At 44.7% G+C, this 19,444-nt stretch overlaps 3 protein-coding genes across 8 annotated transcripts in view; 2 read left to right on the forward strand and 1 right to left on the reverse strand.

The window, feature by feature from the left end:
• The window catches only part of LOC307220912 (testis expressed protein 56-like), a 31,638-nt gene extending 31,122 nt beyond the window's left edge, over positions 1 to 516 (forward strand). Inside the window, exon 4 of the mRNA XM_079985094.1 lies at positions 266 to 516. Coding sequence (XP_079841220.1) covers positions 266 to 413 — 148 coding nt within the window. The 3' untranslated portion in view covers positions 414 to 516. The remainder of the gene's footprint in view (positions 1 to 265) is intronic.
• Positions 1 to 14,258, reverse strand: part of LOC307220884 (enoyl-CoA delta isomerase 2-like) — a gene marked incomplete at its 3' end in the record, with an annotated part of 36,425 nt that extends 22,167 nt beyond the window's left edge. The window contains exon 1 of one of the 5 annotated variants that reach the window (XM_079985053.1): positions 14,136 to 14,258. Coding sequence is in view for 3 of the 5 variants with exons in the window: in XM_079985050.1 (XP_079841176.1) it covers positions 11,948 to 12,033 (86 nt within the window). The other 4 variants (XM_079985054.1, XM_079985052.1, XM_079985051.1 and 1 more) reach the window with 4 other exon arrangements.
• CDYL (chromodomain Y like) overlaps positions 1 to 19,444 on the forward strand; it is a 401,628-nt gene that overhangs the window by 118,939 nt on the left and 263,245 nt on the right. The gene's annotated exons all lie outside the window — the stretch shown is intronic.

Here is a 19,444-nt window from a genome sequence, read left to right on the forward strand (position 1 = left end):
TCATGGTTCATAATCCTATTACGGATAATCCTATCAAATGAATAGCATGCCCGCTAGACAATCTTGTCAATATATTCTGAAGCAGAAAAGCAGATTCTCTTTTATCCTTTTAATGATCTTTCCTCAGGCCTGAGTTCCACAGTGTCAAGCTTTTGTTAGGGAAGGCTTTTATATTAAAAAGATAATACTTTAATAATCAATTAGTTGGTATACTGTCATCTTGTTTTGGCTATTTCTCTCTCTCTCTCTCTCTCTCTGCAATTAGGAAGCACAGAAATAACGAGTTCTGGCACGCACCTTCTCTTCAGCAGCAGCCCTGCCCTCAGAGAGGAAAAAAGGCAAAGTACAAGATTTCTTATATTTGCTTCCAGAACCTTGGACGCCGTCTCCCCTCTCCCCGCATCCTCTTCTAATTACCTTTCTCGTCCACTACATCTGTCTAAACTGTTTTAATTTAAGAGGATGCAATGACTACAAAGAGTCTGAGGAATAATTAGTATTTAGTGAGAGTAAGAATGAGAAAGCATAAACCTTTAATCACCCCTAGCTGAAGCCAACTGGTAAATTAAAACAAGGAAAGGCATTTCAGATTCAGGTTCTTTGTTTAACTTCTGAAAGCGTTGAAGTTACTTATTTATTACATTTGTATCCCAACCTTGTGAGAGCTGGACCATAAAGAAGGCTGATCGCCGAAGAATTGATGCTTTTGAATTATGGTGCTGGAGGAGACTCTTGAGAGTCCCATGGACTGCAAGAAGATCAAATCTATCCATTCTTAAGGAAATCAGCCCTGAGTGCTCACTGGAAGGACAGATCCTGAAGCTGAGGCTCCAATACTTTGGCCACCTCATGAGAAGAGAAGACTCCCTGGAAAAGACCCTGATGTTGGGAAAGATTGAGGGCACAAGGAGAAGGGGGCGACAGAGGACGAGATGGTTGGACAGTGTTCTCGAGGCTACAAACATGAGTCTGACCAAACTGCGGGAGGCAGTGGAAGACAGGAGTGCCTGGCGTGCTCTGGTCCATGGGGTCACGAAGAGTTGGACACGACTAAACGACTAAACAACAACAACAACATCCCAACTTTCCTCCTAAGGAGCTCAAGGCAGCATATACGGTTCTCCCACTCTCAATATTATCTTAGCAACAACCTTGTGAGGTAGACAGTAAGAGCTGTTCAACAGTCTCAAGAGGTGGTGGCCTCTCCAGAGGGTTTTAAGCAGCAGATGGCCATCTGTCATGGATGCTTTAGCCAAGATTCCTGCACTGCAGGGGGTTGGACTAGATGACCCCTAGGTCCCTTCCAACTCTACAATTCTAGGATTCTAGGATTAGGTTAACTGTTGATGACTGGCCCAAGGTCAGTGAGTTTCAAGCCCATTGGGCATTTGAACTGTGGTCTCTGATGCCTGGCATTCTAGGCACTACATACAGGCTTGAAAATTACAAATTAATTTGCCAACTTCTTATTTTTTAAAAATACGGTCTCTTTGCAGGGCACAGGAGCCACTACCAGGACAAGAAGGGTTTGTAAAGAACTTGGCAATTTGGGGTGGAGCCAGGACAAAACTTGGAAGTTTCCTGGTTTTTCAGATCCTAAGTACAGTGGAACCTCAGGTTAAGTACTTAATTCGTTCCGGAGGTCCGTACTTAACCTGAAACTGTTCTTAACCTGAAGCACCACTTTAGCTAATGGGGCCTCCTGCTGCCGCCGCACCGCCAGAGCGCGATTTCTGTTCTCATCCTGAAGCAAAGTTCTTAACCTGAAGCACTATTCCTGGGTTAGCAGAGTCTGCAACCTGAAGCGTATGTAACCTGAAGCATATGTAACCTGAGGTACCACTGTATTGGTTACCTGACAAGACATGGTTTTATTGTTCTGACTCAGGAAGATAGTGGCTGACTGACAACCTTCACTGCAAAGTGTGCTAGGAACCGGACAAATAACCCTCCAGCCACAGACACCGTTAACTAAAATGGAGTTAAACAGCTCTTGAAAGTAGCCTTTGTGTGCATTCTGTGACATTCCCCAGAATCACCTACAGAGACAAAAAGTTCTGAGGCAGAAATGTTCTCGTGCAAAGGGCTCCCTGAGGACAGCAAGTTTGAAAATCATTAGCATAGAAACTACATGGTGTAAGAGTAAATGGTGGTTGTGAACCCTGCATTTTCAAGTGAGGTACATAAGTTTCACTCTTACGGCCCCAAATATTGACAAAACAGATGCTTAGTGCTCTTGAAAGAGCAATTTTGGATTCCCATTGAAAACAAACGGCTCAATTCCCCCAACAAATCTAATCCTTAAGAAACTCTTTCAGCTCTTACAAATGAAGCAGTAAAGACCCCATTTACCTGCTAGTTCTAGTATAACACTACATGGTCCATTAGTTTCCCCCCCTAGCAATTGTATTCTCGGATCACCCACTGCTACCGTCTTCAAGATGAGCTCTCGTAAAACTCCAGTCTTCAAGTCACAAGACCCGAAGCAGGCTAACTCAGTTCAATAGAACCATTTGTGAGTTATTTACTTGAAGACTATACAGCTCCCTGTTTATAGAATAGATCCAAAGTCCCTGAAAGGCACTCAAAACCATTGATCCGCAGTAGGGGTTTGTTTTTTAATAATTTTTTTTTTTTTACAATCAAGAGCATGATCGTTCTCAAATCCATTCTAAGAGCAGGTTTCTTCTGCACTCTCCATTAACCCAGGATGGGTGTGGGTGGAAATTTACACGTACTTTCTTCTGTCCCATTCCAAAAGCAAGGAAGGATTTTCAAATTGCAAGGTGCTTTGAGTTCCCCAATCTTACAGATAAGGCAATTTTTTAATAAAAATTATTGTAGAACAAAAGGAACAGGATGTCCACACAGCAGCTCAGAAGGCATTCTTGTACATTTTCACATCTAAAAATCATCACAACCTATGCCGATTACATATTCTACATTTTCCTTCACATCCTTAGGTTTGTAACTTCCATACAGCTAGAAACTTAAAACTGTCATTTTAGGGTCATGGCAGAAAATGGTAACATCCTTTACCTTGTTTCTCAAATACATCTAAATGCCCACTTAAGTTGTTAGATCTTACTAAGACTGCAATTCTACTCACCAGGGTGGGGAAACCTGGGGCCCTCCAAATGTTGTCGGACTTTAAAACCCATCAGCCCAAGGCAGCATTGCCAATGGTTCTTTATTTTATTTTGTAACTATTATATGCCACTTAAAAAAAAAACACCACGACGGATTCTATAGTCCAACAACATTTGGAAGACCCATCCCTGCTATTCAGTTACCCAAGTGTAAGGATGGAGGTATCTGCCAATTAAGTCTCTCATTCTCGTTTTTCCAATCATAAATTAAGCCCACCAATTTGCAATTAAATAACAATTTTCATGAAAAATTGTCAGCATTTAATGCAGATTTCTCTGTTTACGTAGTCAGTGGCTCCAGGAGATAAAAAGGGAAGAGGACCCAAAAGGACAGACTCTGAGACACGCACAGACTAACCAACAGAGAGAGGAAGAGGCAAAACAGAAGCAGCACAGCTGTCCCTCAGGCCCTAGAAAGAGGCAGGGGGAGAACAAGCAAGCAGAGACCTACAGACCTGCACTGAACTCAGTTGGACCTCCTGCCTTTTAAATCATTAATCTTCAACCCTGATTGCAGTTTGGGCACTGGAGACTGAATTTAGCTTACTTACAAGTGTATGTCAATCTTCTGCAGAGCTCCTTCACCTTTGTACTAAAGAAGGAATTTCAGTAGGTTTAGCTTGCCGTACAAGGCTAATGGAATCTGTACCTGATGCAATCACCTCTACTGTACAAATATTAGAACCACAGGCTGTTCCTCTTAACAGCTGCATGGGGGTTGCATTGGGTGCACCTTTTTATCACTGTCACATACCAAGAGTTCAAATGGCATCCTTTGCACTTGATCCTTCCCACCTTCTGTTTTTTGTTTTAAAGAGACCAAACCAACAAACAGGGTGCTGAATGGGGGGGGGGCATCCGCACGGCACTTCAGCATGCCCTGTGGCATGCACACATGATGTTAGCACGCCCTGCACCGTGTGCAGGGCATGTTGTCGTCATGCAGCCCAGGCTGCCTCAATCACACAGGCAAGGCAGCGCACATGCCAACATAGAAAATAAATGGCGGCCATTCTATGGTGCAATTCACCCCTGGATCACTATCCACCAGTTGAAGCCCAACACTTTTAAGCAGTACAGTGGTTCCTCGGGTTAAGTACTTAATTCGTTCTGGAGGTCCGTTCTTAACCTGAAACTGTTCTTAACCTGAAGCACCACTTTAGCTAATGGGCCTCCTGCTGCTGCCATGCCGCCAGAGCACAATTTCTGTTCTCAGCCTGAAGCAAAGTTCTTAAGCTGAAGCACTATTTCTGGGTTAGCGGAGTCTGTAACCTGAAGCGTATGTAACCTGAGGTACCACTGTATCTCCAGCTGTGTGCAATACTAAAAGGACAATGCCTTTCTGTTACATTTGAGATCAATAATTCTCTGTCGCACGAGCACCTCAAACAAACTGAGCACGTTGTCACTAGGGTGGCCAGGTGCCCCTGTCACGCAAGTTACACCTGCTGAAATTCCCTCTTCTACATAACTTTTGCATCTGGCTGCTCTCAAAATTCCACTATGAACCTGTATGCGGTCTTATGGGCAGATCCTAATCCTTGCATCATCACCAATGATGTTCAAAAGACAGAACTCTTTAATTGTTGCACAAAAGTATGAAGTAACTATGGAATTACCCTATAGTGGAATTCTAAGGAGATGTGACTACTACAAACATTTAGGATCTGGGTGGTAGTCTACAGTCCTGAATATATGACATGGAATAAATGACCATCCAAAACCCAGCATTAGAGAGCTCATGAATCATGCAGTACATCTTCTTTGCAAAAAATCGTTCTTAAAGCATTCCTTCACTTCGCAAAAGACGTTGCACGCCACTTTATCTGTATTCACACTGAGCTCTTAGTGCTACATTTAGCACTGGAAACGTTGTTCCTCCTAGATGGATTGCATGTGCCACATTCTAAATGAGCACTAAACTCATTAGTTCAACCTTCAAGCAGTTCAGTGCAACACGGCTACTACGGTCCCTACAGCAGAACCTTCCAATTAGCTCAGTCAGGGAGGGCAGATATTCATGATTAGATCAATGGGTTTGTGTGTCTCATTGCTATTTTAGAAGGCTAGAGAACAGCTTTCGCGATTCTCTACAGTTTGGAAGGTAGGCAGGAGGGGATAGTTACCGGGAACAGGAAAGTATGCGGGAACACCACATACTAGTTAATTTTAGCTCCCATTTAAATTTGGAATGGCTTAAGGCCAAACTATCTGTTATATGCAATGGTAGCCTGATGGCTCTTCATTAACAGGAGAAGCTGCCTTAGAAGGAGGTGATTTGAACCAGAGAAGTAACAGGCAAAGCATTCTCTGAAAGTGGCCTTTTCAGTCAAAGGCGTACCTAGGCTCCCTTGTGCCCCCTTGGCAAGGAGCTGTATCTGCGCCTCCCCCAGGGGGAAAAATGCTATTCTCCAGTGGGCAGGGGCCAACGCTCCCCACTGTGTGCACAAAATCTACAGTTGCTTAAGGGCCAAGGGAAAGGCACTCTGCACATGCTCAGAGACTCTACTACAGTTTTGCATCTCCCAGAGTGCAGACCAGGCACTGAAAACAGTTGAGCCCTGGCCCAAATTCACACTTGCTACCCTAATTCTCATGTCTCTCATTGTCCGTCAGATTCCTCCTCTTCTCACTCTCTCACAACCATGTCCCTGCTCCCCGTTCTTTGCGTGCCACTGAGCGTACCTGGAAGAGGGGCAAGATGGAGCCATCTGAAGCCACACGCTTCACCCCAAGTCTCCTGAACCAGGGGAGTTCAGACACCTTGCTTCTCCTCCCGGCCACCCTTCCTCACCTGTCCTGCGGGCCAACCCAGCTGGTGGTTTTGGTGGAGTGGTCGATGTAGACTTTGCCACTGTAGTCGCTAGGTTCCTCCCAGCCCTTGGGCAAGGGCAACTCCTGCCTGGGCATCTTGCCCACCGCTGGTGGCTGCAGCTGACAGACACGTGGGCCAAGCCTAGCAGCGACCCCATGCAAACAGCTCAGCAACCCCCAGCCCAGCCACTGGCCTGGCAGGCTGGGGCCAGGACACGGGCCTGGCCAGGACAGCTTTCCTTTTATACCTTCTGGGCTCAACGAGGCATGTGACCCTCCCCTGTCCTGAGCCTACTCCACCTTAGGAATCACACACCTCCTCCCGGAGCTAGCGGGCCCCACCTGGGCTGTGGGTCCTTGCTGGACTTCCTTCAGAGAACTGACAGCTGTAAGTTCAGGATCACTGAAAGCGCTTGAAACAGCTCACCCACAAGTGTTGGTGCTGACCTTTAAAGCCCTAAACGGCCTCGGTCCTGTATACCTGAAGGAGCGTCTCCACCCCCATCGTTCAGGCCGGACACTGAGATCCAGCGCCAATGGCCTTCTGGCAGTTCCCTCATTGCGAGAAGTGAGGTTACAGGGAACCAGACAGGAGGCCTTCTCGGTAGTGGTGCCCGCCCTGTGGAACGCCCTCCCTTCAGATGTGAAGGAAATAAGTAGCTATCTTATCTTTAAAAGACATCTGAAGGCAGCCCTGTTTAGGGAAGTTTTTAATATTTAATGCTGTACTGTTTTTAACATTTGATTGGAAGCCGCTCAGAGTGGCTGGGGAAACTCAGCCAGATGGGTGGGGTATGTATAAATAAATAAATAAATAATAATCTCATGAGATAATTTTGCTCTCCTTGACATCTTGCAAGACTCTGATGAGATCTTGCAGGAAATCAGCACCTACTTCACGTCACATCAGTGCAGGACGGGGGCTCAGCAGCTTTGGCTGCCCCCGCCTAACAAAAATCCTGGCAACACCCATGTATGCCTCTGACCGCTCATCGTCATCCCACCATCAGTCCCCTGGCATTGAGCCTTCTTCTCCAGGGGGTTCCCCAGCTGGTGCCTCCCACCATCCCTCTGCATCTAGCCAGTCCATGACACTTGGCTACTACAGCCATGGCATCTGGCCAAACCTGGAAGCAGAGGGAGAGAGAGTGGATTCACATGCCCTGGCCAGTGCCTGCCTCCTGTGGCTACAGCCATTTGGACTGGGAAAGCCTGGCTGCCTACTTGCACACATGTGCACACATGCCCTCCACCGCCACAGGAAAGCCTTGTAAGTGGCCCAGGGGTGCCAAGAAGAGGTGCAATTTTTGCTCACTCACCCCGGGCCTGCACTCTTGGTGGAGGCCAGCTTGACCAACCCCTAAGTATGCCCGTTTCCAGTTTAAAGACGAGGGAAGTGGTTATCAGGCTACACACTTATGTACAGTGGTACCTCGGGTTACATACGCTTCAGGTTACATACGCTTCAGGTTACAGACTCCACTATCCCAGAAATAGTGCTTCAGGATAAGAACAGAAATTGTACTCCGGCGGCGCAGCAACAGCAGGAGGCCCCATTAGCTGAAGTTGTGCTTCAGGTTAAGAACAGTTTCAGGTTAAGAACGGACCTCCGGAACAAATTAAGTACTTAACCCGAGGTACCACTGTAGACTTCCTTTTACTGTTTGCACTGATACGTGTTTGTGAACATGTGACATTAAATGTGCAGTAAATGTGTCAGCTTAAGCAGCTTTTACAGCAGTAGTGCACAAACAGGTTCTTGCTCAATGCCAGCCTCAAGTTCTTGGCAGGGAGAAATGGGTAATTCTAAAGCTGTGTGCTCCATGACCTCAAGTCTATAATTTTTCTTCTTTTCCCTCTTTGTTAAAGCTTAAAAATAAAATATATGCTAAAAACCTGTTTGTGCATTGTGATTTGGAACACTGAACCCTACAATTACTTATTTTTCTGAAACATCTGTAGGTCTCCTTGCCATAATTAAGCCCTGAATTCGTAGCTTAAAATAACTTTGAAATTAGTCAAAAGACTACAATCACGGAAAATGCATGATGTTACTACAAGGAATCTGCGACTTGGTTTCTAGAAGACATTGAGGAGCTAGAGGGTGATAGGTCAAAGGCTCGGGTTGCCTTAGAAATATGATGCAACCTTTCCAGTTACTAAGATCTGCAGAAGAGGCACTTTTGAGGATACCACCACCTGCAGAGGGCTGTCACTCCAACTGTGAAATAGAGCAGTGGTTCTCAAAGAGTGTGGCGTGCCACACTGGTGTGGCAAGGGAGGATGGCAAGTGTGGTGGGAAGATTCAAGGACAATCAAATAAACATTTAAACCAGAGTTTCCCAACGTTAGGTCTCCAGCTGTTTTTGGACTACAATTCCCATCATCCCTGACCACTGGTCCGGCTGGGGATGGGCGTTGTAGTCCAAAAACAGCTGGAGACCCAAGGTTGGAAAACCCTGATTTAAACATTTCAGTGTAGTATAGAATAGTATACAGTGGTACCTCGGGTTACAGATGCTTCAGGTTACAGGCGTTTCAGACTGCTAACCCAGAAATAGTACCTCGCGTTAAGAACTTTGCTTCAGGATGAGAACAGAAACTGTGCAGCAGTGGCACGGCAGCAGCAGGAGGCCCCATTAGCTAAAGTGGTGCTTCAGGTTAAGAACAGTTTCAGGTTAAGAACAAAACGAATTAAGTTGTTAACCCAAGGTACCACTGTAGTATTATTTGTTTATTTATTTTTTGCAGAATATGGATAGATATCTTTATAAAATGAGAGCAAGAGCATCAAGTGATACTGAGGACAATCCTAGTTGTGATCCAAAATCACCACTCGAACAGAGTGCTGGAGAATAGCATTGGCTATTCTTCTATAGTTCTCCACGGGATTTTCAACTTCAACAAATATGAATAATTCTCTGTGTTGAGGAACTGAGAGTCCGTCTCAAATTAGACCTAATATAAATGAGATTACCCGGCAAAAGCAAGCTCACACCTCTCATTGAGTTTGTATACATATTTAAGGTAATTAATGCGAGAAGCTTGTTTGTAATTAAATTTTGGGAGGAATTCATGCTTTTTTGTAGCTATATTATTTTATACTTTCTGGATGTCTCGTGATATTATAAAGGAATTGTGTTTTATGTTATAAATCAAGAACTGCCAGGAGTTGCTTCTTTTCCCCACCAATGTATTTGTTATCAATAAAAAAAAATCAGTGTGGCACAAGCAGATTTTTATTCTGAAAGTGTGGCTCAGAGAAAAAGGTTTGAGAACCACTGCTTCTATCTCTGCTTTAGAAAAGGTGCCAAGTCACATATTTTCATTTGGCCTTTAAAATTTCCTAATGGTGTTGCTTGTTTAATGGTTTTTTTTATTATGCTTTACTGTTGATTTTAATGTGTGTATGCTGTTTTGTTTTTGATTTGTTGTACACTGCCTTGCTGGGTTACAAAAACACAGTGTAAACCCATTAACAACAAATGATAAAGAAATAGTAGCAGCCCAACACGTACCGCTTAATAGTCCTGAAAACGTGTTATATTTAACGCGGACTGAACTGGTGCTAAATTTACACCTGCAGCATCCTTCCCTCTTCAATGTTCATACTATCCCATATTACTTTACCACATTCAACAATCTGAATTGCTTACTTGAATCTGATTTTGATTTTTGATTATTATTTTTTGCACAGTAAAGAAGTCAATCAGAAGTTGAAGTGGGTTTTGCAGGGGAATCATCATTTCCTGGCAAGATTCAGCTGCTCATGAATGATTCACCTCTCTTTCATCTCGGAGTAACTAATCACGTAAACAGCAGGGTTCTCTGTACTACTTGCTGGGTGAAGTTTACAGCTATGGAAAACAACACAGCAAGTCGCGAAAAACTCAAGCTAATCATGAAAGAAAGTGGGTGTAGCTAAAGCATCCTAAAATTCCTTATTTGCATTGACAGAATAACAATATATTACGATAAGAAATGCTGAAATTACAGCCCCAGAAAAGTGTTGGTCCACCCATGGAATCAGTTGATACCCTAATGTAGGCTCATCTCCGCTGGCTCACATTCCAACAAACGTTCAAGCTACACACGGATATTCCACTACTCAGGTTAGGGAAGCACATACCATTTAATCCCAGGCTAATCTATTACAGATTCACATTTCTGCTCAGCTGCCATGCAGGTTACTTTTTGAAAAATTAACAGTGGAGTTGTGTTTTTTACCTGCAAACACCCCCCCCCCCAAAAAAAATATCATACCCTGTTGCAGATAGCTTTCTTCAAAGTCAAGCTCCTATATACAAGTCAATGATGAATGTGAATTTCCAAGATTTTGGAGAATATCCTGCTCTATTCTTAGGAGTAATGAGTGCTCCTCTGAAACATTACTTGCTACCCCATTTGCTTACCAGATTACTTGTTGTTGTTGTTTATTAATTAATTAATTCCTATTTATTAATCACCTTCCACATATATACCTCAAGGTATCTATAACATAATAAAACACCTAAAAAACAGTTGCACGGAAACAGAATATGAAATTTAAAAACAATACAAAATGGACACCCATACTTTTTCAACCATATTATTATTAGTAGAGTGTGTGTTGTGTTTTTTTTGCAGTTGCTCTTGCAAAAACCTCTGTGCAATTATGTAAACCACTTGACAATTGCACATTAAAAACATGGTAAATATATTTTCACTCCATCAGGCTTTTGCCTGCAGCGGTTGCTTTTACTCGTGATCTCTGCAGTTGTTGTTTTAAAAGGATTTCATGTTGCATATTTGAACTGTTTTATTCTTTGTATTATAATATTTTTTGTGTGATGTTAAATTGATTTAAGCATCAGAAAAAGGAGAGGGCAGACACATTCATTTAAATAGAAATAAAACCAACTATGTGTTGTGCTAAAGTCCTGCAGGTGTTTTTCATTGGCAATGATATCCCATCCACACACTCAACAGAATCAGGCATGGACATAATCATACTGTGATGCTGCCATTCAACTCTTTTTAAATACAGGGGTGCCCCGCAAGACAAATGCCTCGCAAGACAGAAAACCCGCTAGATGAAAGGGTTTTCCGTTTTGGAGGTGCTTCGCAAAACGAATTTCCTATGGGCTTGCTTCGCAAGACGAAAATGTCTTGCGAGTTCCTGCGGGGGTTTTTTCCTCCCCCCCCCCCTTTTTCTAAGCCGCTAAGCCGTTTATCTGCTTATCTGCTAAGCTGATAAAAGCCGCTAAAAGCCGCTAAAAGCCGCTAAAAGCCGCTAATAGCGCTAATCCGCTAAGCCATCAATGGGCTTGCTTCGCAAGACGAAAAAACCGCTAGACAAAGAGACTCGCGGAACGGATTAATTTCGTCTTGCGAGGCACCACTGTAGGACTAAATAGGACCACTGTCATACAGGAAGCAACAGACATTCTCCAAAGGCTACTTTTGAAAACTGAGGAACATAAAACGAAAATAGTAAGGACATATGGGATAAGGGAGTTGCACTTCATACCACTACTTACATTACAAATAATACTTAATTGGCAGCTATCAAACACACACAGTAAGCCCTATAGTACTGAGGGGAATATATCAAGCTGTACATAGCAGTTCCTCAAATTAAAACTTGCTAGGCGAAACGTTTTGCACAGGAGCCAAATCAGAGGCATTCACTTTTTGTTATCGCTGACAACACCTGTAGAATTCTTAATCTGCAAAGTATCCCAGCAGCAATCAGACCTCTGAAATTTGATCACTAGGTCGCCCTGACCTGGGCAGGATGCTCAGCAAGCGCACAAATCCCATTTCAGCAATTCACAAGAAACCCTGCAAAGTGAAGAGGCCTCTCATGTCGTATAGGGATTTGAAACAAACAGAAGCAGAACAACTCCCCAATTGTTTCTGCTTGCTCTATGGCTCCCAACTTAACGTCTGGGAGTTACTTAATGGAGATGAACCATACTCGGCACTTATTACGTAAGAAGAACCTGCTGGATGAAGAAGAGCCGGAGCTATGGGTGTGTGTGCGGCCATTTTTGTTTGGACTCAGATGAAGCCTCCAGAGGGGCGCCATTGAAGCTCTCAGCCTGTGCGTGTGTGTCCACAAATGTGCATAGGATGGATGGATGCCAAACTGGGTCTTTGACCAGGGTGAAATAAAGCCTAGTTTTGCCCCTGGATGAGGCCTGCAGCCCATCTAATCCAGGAACCTGTTCTCACAGCAGCCTACGGGATACATGTAGGAAACCAGGGAGCACAGCATGAGCAAGATCACATTGCTGCCTCCAACGTTCCAGGTCATCTGAGGAAATTATAATGGACCCAGGCACTTTTTTAAAAAGGAGGGTGCAAGGCAGTTGTGGGCAGTGGGCCCCACTGAGGCCCTACCCATTGCCTCCCCCAGGTGCTAGGTGTCGCAGGGAGCCCCTCCCCCATCCGGGCTTAAAGCGGGTATTCCACTCTTATAAAACAATTGTCTCCCTGCTTATTTAATTTATATGCAGAATTCATCATGCGAAAGGCTGGGCTGGATGAATCCCAAGCCGGAATTAAGATTGCTGGAAGAAGCATCAACAACCTCAGATATGCAGATGACACAACTTTGATGAAATGAGGAGGAATTAAAGAACTTCATAAAGAGGATGAAAGAGGAGAGCACAAAATATGGTCTGAAGCTCAAGATAAAAAAAAACCCTAAGACCATGGCCACTGGGCCCATCACCTCCTGGCAAATAGAAGGGGAAGAAATGGAGGCGGTGAGAGATTTTACTTTCTTGGGCTCCATGATCACTGCAGATGGTGACAGCAGTCACGAAATTAAAAGACACCTGCTTCTTGGGGAAAAAGTGATGACAAACCTAGATAGCATCTTAAAAAGCAGAAACATCACCTTGCTGACAAAGGTCCGTATAATTAAAGCTATGGTTTTCCCAGTAGTGATGTATGGAAGTGAGAGCTGGACCATAAAGAAGGCTGATCACCGAAGAATGGATGCTTTTGAATTCTGGTGTTAGAGGAGACTCTTGAGAGTCCCATGGACTGCAAGTAGATCAAACCTATCCATTCTGAAGGAAATCAGCCCTGAGTGCTCACAGGAAGGACAGATCCTGAAGCTGAGGCTCCAATACTTTGGCCACCTCATGAGAAAAGAAGACTCCCTGGAAAAGACCCTGATGTTGGGAAAGATGGAGGGCACAAGGAGAAGGGGACAACAGAGGACGAGATGGTTGGGCAGTGTTCTCGAAGCTACCAGCATGAGTTTGACCAAACTGTGGGAGGCAGTGGAAGACAGAAGTGCCTGGTGTGCTCTGGTCCATGGGGTCAGGAAGAGTTGGACACGACTAAACAACTAAACAACAAGAGTGTATATTTAAAGCAGATGAATAAATGAGCAAGTTACGTTAATTTGGATACACAGAAGATATTAAAAATTTAAGGAACCGCAGAAAGAGGGGGAAGGAAGTCAAGTTTTTGCAATGTTAAAATGATTTGTAAAATCAGTGATATGTATTAACCTGAAAAGCATAAATATAATAATAATAATAATAAAGCACCACACCACAGGCTGTCCCTTATTTCTAGACGCACTTGATCCCTGCCATCACCACGCTTTGACAGACTTGTTGCATTTCCTTGTGTCCACAAGGTTCTGGGTTCAATCCCCAGCCTCTCCATAGGTGAGCTGCGAGGGAGACCCTAGTCTGAATTATTATTATTATTATTATTATTATTACTTCTACCCCGTCCATTCCAGCCACTCTGGGCGGCTTCAAGCGCGCATATAAACATCAGAAAACGTATGGAGAGCCTCTGCCAGCCAGTGCAGGCAACACGGAGCTAGATGAGGACCTACAAGGGCTGCTCTCCCTCCGCCCCGCTTCGCCAGCAGGTTGGCGGGATGTCGCAAGGACTCGCAACAAGGGCACGCCTGTGGTTCTCGCCCTCCAAACGCGGCGTTTCACCGGGTTGGCCTGGCAGGGAAGGAAGACTTGGAAACCCAACCAGACCCACTCGCGCCCCACCGCCCGGGACGAGCCGCTCTCACCTAACCCCGCGGAGCGGGCGGCGAGGGCGCAGCAGTAGGCCCCGCGTCAGGCGCTGGAGGGCGGCAGCGCCGCTGAGCATCGCTCGGGAGGGAAAAGAGCCGGGGAGGAGAGGAAGCGAGAGAGCTCCTACCTTGGCCAATGAGAGAGCGCAGAGGGAACCGGTTCTCCCACCCCGCCCCACTTCAGGGAGGCTCGCTCGGCCCACGAAGCAGGCCGGGCCGGGCCGGGCCGAGGCGGGGAGGAGGAGCCGCCGCCGCCGCGCAGAGGATCCTCCAGGGAGGAGCCGCGCAGGGGGAAGGCGGGCGGAGGAGGCCTGGCCGCGCGGTGGCGCGACTTTCCCCGGAGAGGAGGAAGCGTCGAGGGTTGCGAGGGAAAATGCTGCCAGACCACGCTGGCTTATTAGAAACAAATAAGCAAACAAACAAAAACAAAGACGTGGGGCAAGTTTCCCACAGGTTCTGTAGCCGGGCTGGTTTTATTTAGTTATTATTACATTATTACTATTATTACATTTATATATCCCAAACAGTGCCGGGTTTACGTATAAGCTAAATAAGCTACAGCTTAGGGCCCCACTCTCTTGGGGGCCCCCAAAAAATTTTAAGGGGAAAACACTGGATGTACATTTCCAAAATATAAGATAAGTCCAACAATTTATTTGATAAAATACATATTTTGCTATGTGCAAATGGCTTTAGATACCTATTGGGTCCATAAATTTCCATATGGCATATAGGTAAAGGTAAAGGTACCCCTGCCTGTACGGGCCAGTCTTGACAGACTCTGGGGTTGTCCGCCCATCTCACTTAAGAGGCCAGGGGCCAGCGCTGTCCGGAGACACTTCCGGGTCACGTGGCCAGCGTGACATCGCTGCTCTGGCGAGCCAGAGCCGCACACGGAAACGCCGTTTACCTTCCCCCTGGTAAGCGGTCCCTATTTATCTATTTGCACCCGGAGGTGCTTTCGAACTGCTAGGTTGGCAGGCGCTGGGACCGAGCAGCGGGAGCGCACCCCGCCGCAGGGATTCGAACCGCCGACCTTTCGATCGTCAAGTCCTAGGCACTGAGGCTTTAACCCACAGCGCCACCTTCGTCCATATATATATATATATACAGCGACAATTTGTTGTTGACAAAGGACAGCTGGACATATAAAGGGCCTCATCAAACCTAAATCCGGCCCTCATCCCAGACAGTCATAGGAGGAGCCAACTCCATACCTTCGCCCTCCTCCCCAATAAAATATTTCAGGGGTGCTTCCCACCCCCTCACCCCCCCCCCCAAAAGGCTGCTGGGCATCATTCAAATAGTGAGTGTGTGCCACATCATGTGGCCGATTATACAGGGCAGGACTTGCCTGCCCCCCAATAATAATAATAATAATAAGTGCTTTTTTCCTTGGGGGACGCAGGAGTACACGTACCCCTAAACATTTTGTGAATCTAAGTTTGGCCTCATCGAGGGGCAGTATTTCAATATGAGTAGGAAAATGAGAGTACCCCTAAACATTTTTTTTTTTTAGAAAAAAAGCACTGATAATAATAGGTAAAAGGTAAAGGACCCTTGGACGGTGAAGTCCAGTCAAAGGCGACTATGGGGTTGTGGCGCTCATCTCGCTTTTCAGGCCGAGGGAGCTGGCGTTTGTCCACAGACAGCTTTCCGGGTCATGTGGCCAGCATGACTGAACCGTTTCTATAATGGAAACCAGAGAGCACGCAAACACTGTTTAAATCATAATAATTCTACACTCCCATTTGGCTGGGTTTCCCCAGTCACTCCTGGAGGCTTACAGCACATTAAAAAATCGTAAAACATTAGACATTAAAAATTTCCCCATACAGGGTTGCCTTCAGATGTCTTCTAAAAGTCAGGTAGTTGTTTACAGTGGTACCTCGGGTTACATACGCTTCAGGTTACATACGCTTCAGGTTACAGACTCTGCTAACCCAGAAATAGTACCTCAGGTTAAGAACTTTGCTTCAGGATGAGAACAGAAATCGTGTGGCGGCGGCAGGAGGCCTCATTAGCTAAAGTGGTACCTCAGGTTAAGAACGGTTTCAGGTTAAGAACAGACCTCCAGAAACGAATTAAGTTCTTAACCCGAGGTACCACTGTATTTCGTTGACATCTGATGGGAGGGTGTTCTGCAGGGCAGGGAATTTGTTGTGAAAAGTTCCAAAATCCATATTGGAGAAAGGCTGCAGTTCATTTGTAGAGCATCGGCTTTACCTGCAGATGGTCCCAGTTTCAGTCCTCAGCATCTGCTGGTAGGACTGGGAAAGGACCTTGTCTGAAACCTTGGAGAGCTGCTGCCAGTCAGTGCACTGTAGACAATGCTAATCACAATGGACCAATGGTCTGACTCAGTGACTAAGGCAGCGTCCTATGTTTGTGTCTACCTCCCCACGCCACCCCAACAAGAATCTCATTGTAGTTATCAAAACTACACCCCCATCAAAAAGCTGGAAAGTAGCACTGAAGGACATCTACATCTGTGGAGTTTGCGCTGTTTCGTTCTTCCACTGGACACTCCAAGCTTAGACCCCTGGGCTTTAACATGCCATTCTTTTGTCTTTCTGTACAAATAATTTAGAAACATTTACCATTTCTGGAACCTAAGTTATGCCGCCTGTCTTTTCTTGCTGACCTTTGAAGAGTTTGTAAGCAAACCATTTTTAACTTAACAAATATGTGGTCTATTTCTATGCTAAAGGAAGAGTGGGGAACTTTACAAGCGATGTAGAAAAGGAAGTTTTGAAAGTCTAACATGCAGCAAAGTAAAACATGTTTTGAGATTTTAAATCTCTGCTTAGGGTACTCTCTCCAAAGAGTACTTGCCCCAAACTTGGATCTATTCTAGGGGCACCCATGGAATTCTCCTTTTCTTTTTATCTAGCATTTTATTATTTAACTAAATTACAAAATAGGTTAAGCCAGGGGTCAGCAACCTTTTCCAGCCATAGGCCGGTCCACCGTCCCTCAGACCATGTGGGGGGACGGACTATATTTTTTTTGGGGGGGTGAACAAATTCCTATGCCCCACAAATAACCCAGAGATGCATTTTAAATAAAAGCACACATTCTACTCATGTAAAAACATGCTTATTCCCGGACCGTCCGCGGGCCAGATTGAGAAGGCGATTGGGCCGCATCCGGCCCCCGGGCCTTAGGTTGCCTACCCCTGGGTTAAGCTGACACTAATGGCTTCTATTCCGTCAGTGAGGGGAAATTCAGTGCTACAGTGGTACCTCAGGTTACATACGCTTCAGGTTACATATGCTTCAGATTACAGACTCCGTTAACCCAGAAATAGTGCTTCAGGTTAAGAACTTTGCTTCAGGATGAGAACAGAAATCGTGCTCTGGTGGCGTGGCAGCAGCAGGAGGCCCCATTAGCTAAAGTGGTCTTCAGGTTAAGAACAGTTTCAGGTTAAGAACGGACCTCCGGAACGAATTAAGTACTTAACCTGAGGTACCATTGTATTCTCAAAGCAGTAGGATTTGTTTGTTTTTGAAGGAAAACGTACACCTGGCCTTAGGCAGCTCCGCCTCTGCTGCAACACAAAAGTAAGGTCGTAAAAATCCCTCCCCAGCCGCTGTCCATCAGAATAATACAGTACTTTCTATATGCAACAGCTAGCTAGTTGCATAGTATTCATAGAGTGGTCCTTGGTTTGCTTCTTAAACAGCTAACTTGCCCCTCCTTTGGTTTTCCCTTTTGAATATCTGAATCAAAATTCTATAGTTATATTTCTTAAGCTGGCCAGTATGGTTTGTTCTTCTAAGCTGTTAGAGTTATGTGCTCCATATCTCTCCACTTCCCATAGAGATAACAAGTTGTTTGTTTTTTTTTTTTTTAAAAAAGAGCATTGCCTTCTTCGCAATTGAAATAGCCTCTCAGGAACAATGATAAATATTTGATGGGTCAGAGTAAACACTACAGGTGCTTTTGTGCTGCATAGAAGTGTAATAATCAATGTTTTTCACCCTCAGATGGAAGAGTTCAAACAGTTAGTTTACTCTCCTGTCTAAAAATATAGGAATGACCTACTTATTAACAACAACAGAGGTGGGGAGGGGGAGCTCTGTATCCCTAGAGGAAAAAACAGCACTTTACATAGATTAAAATCCTAGCCTCACTTGCTTGAATTGCCTGCATGTTGAGAGTAGCACTTCATATGTACTACAACTGCAAAGTGCATTTTCTGTTATTTCTCCAGAAACAGCATATTGCAGAATTCAAAGACACCATCAGATTTCACGTCTAGAATTTTACTTGCCAGTTGTGCATTTACAAATGGCATTGGGTCTTTTATCCTGTTTTATTTCTTTATTTAATTTGTATCCCACTTTCAGCTTTTAACAAATGGCTCCATAAAAAGAGAACATCAGCTCTTTCCCTTAGCATGTAGAACTAACTTATTAAAGGTGCAATTGTAAATGTACTTTCTAGGGAAGAAACCCCACTGAACACTGTGGGATAAGGGTGCTTGCACTTTTAGTATGGAATACCTGTGCCTCTTTCACTACTTTTTGCTGCATATCCACACAATGTCATCCAGTTGTGCCTTCCTGTGTTTTCCCTTGGCATCTTCCATCTTTTATACACTGCAAAAACCACATACCGTATTTTTCGCTCCATAAGACGCACCAGACCAGAAGACGCACCTAGTTTTTGGAGGAGGAAAACAAGGAAAAAAATAAAAGCAGCAATCCCTTTTGCTGTTCTGGCTTCTGGGATAGCTGCGCAGCCTGCATTCGCTCCATAAGATGCACACACATTTCCCCTTACTTTTTAGGAGGGAAAAAGTGAGTCTTATAGAGCAAAAAATATGGTAATTTTCATTTGTGGAGTGCAGGTGATCACATCAGGAGTCAGGGATGTTGTGAGCTGTAGTTCACCAATGGACTACAACTCCCATCATTAAAAGAAAAGGAAAAAAACACACACACACTTTTATACTGTGCTGCATCTACACACTTTCAAAAAGTGGTGGGCTCTACCCGAGTCTCAATGAAAGTCCATTGTTCTACCTCCCAGGACCTGGTCTTGGTACCTCTTGCCTCCCAGGACCTGGTCAAGTACCAAAATTATTTTTGTTTCAGGAGCTACTGATCCTACTTAGTCACCCCAGTTTACGGTGTTGAAAATTCTGTAGCCACATTTACCTGCTTTGCCTTGCTCCAAAGTTAAGAAAGGTGAACAATTCATTTGGGGGGTTATGGTTTCTGGCACAGATTAGTAAGTTCATTGAACTCAATGGGATTTACTTATGAGTAGGCATGCATCTGATTTAAGGTGTACAGTTTAAAACAAAACTATAGGGAGCCAGGTATAACTGGAATTACCTGGATCAAGTGCTGAAGATGTGGTTGAGTTCTCTTCCCCCCCCCCCCTTTGTTTGTGATTTTTGTTCTTTCGTTTTTGGCAAACTCCCTTG

The sequence above is a fragment of the Podarcis cretensis genome (genome assembly GCF_951804945.1).
Source record: "Podarcis cretensis genome assembly, chromosome: 7".
Classification (NCBI taxonomy): domain Eukaryota; kingdom Metazoa; phylum Chordata; class Lepidosauria; order Squamata; family Lacertidae; genus Podarcis; species Podarcis cretensis.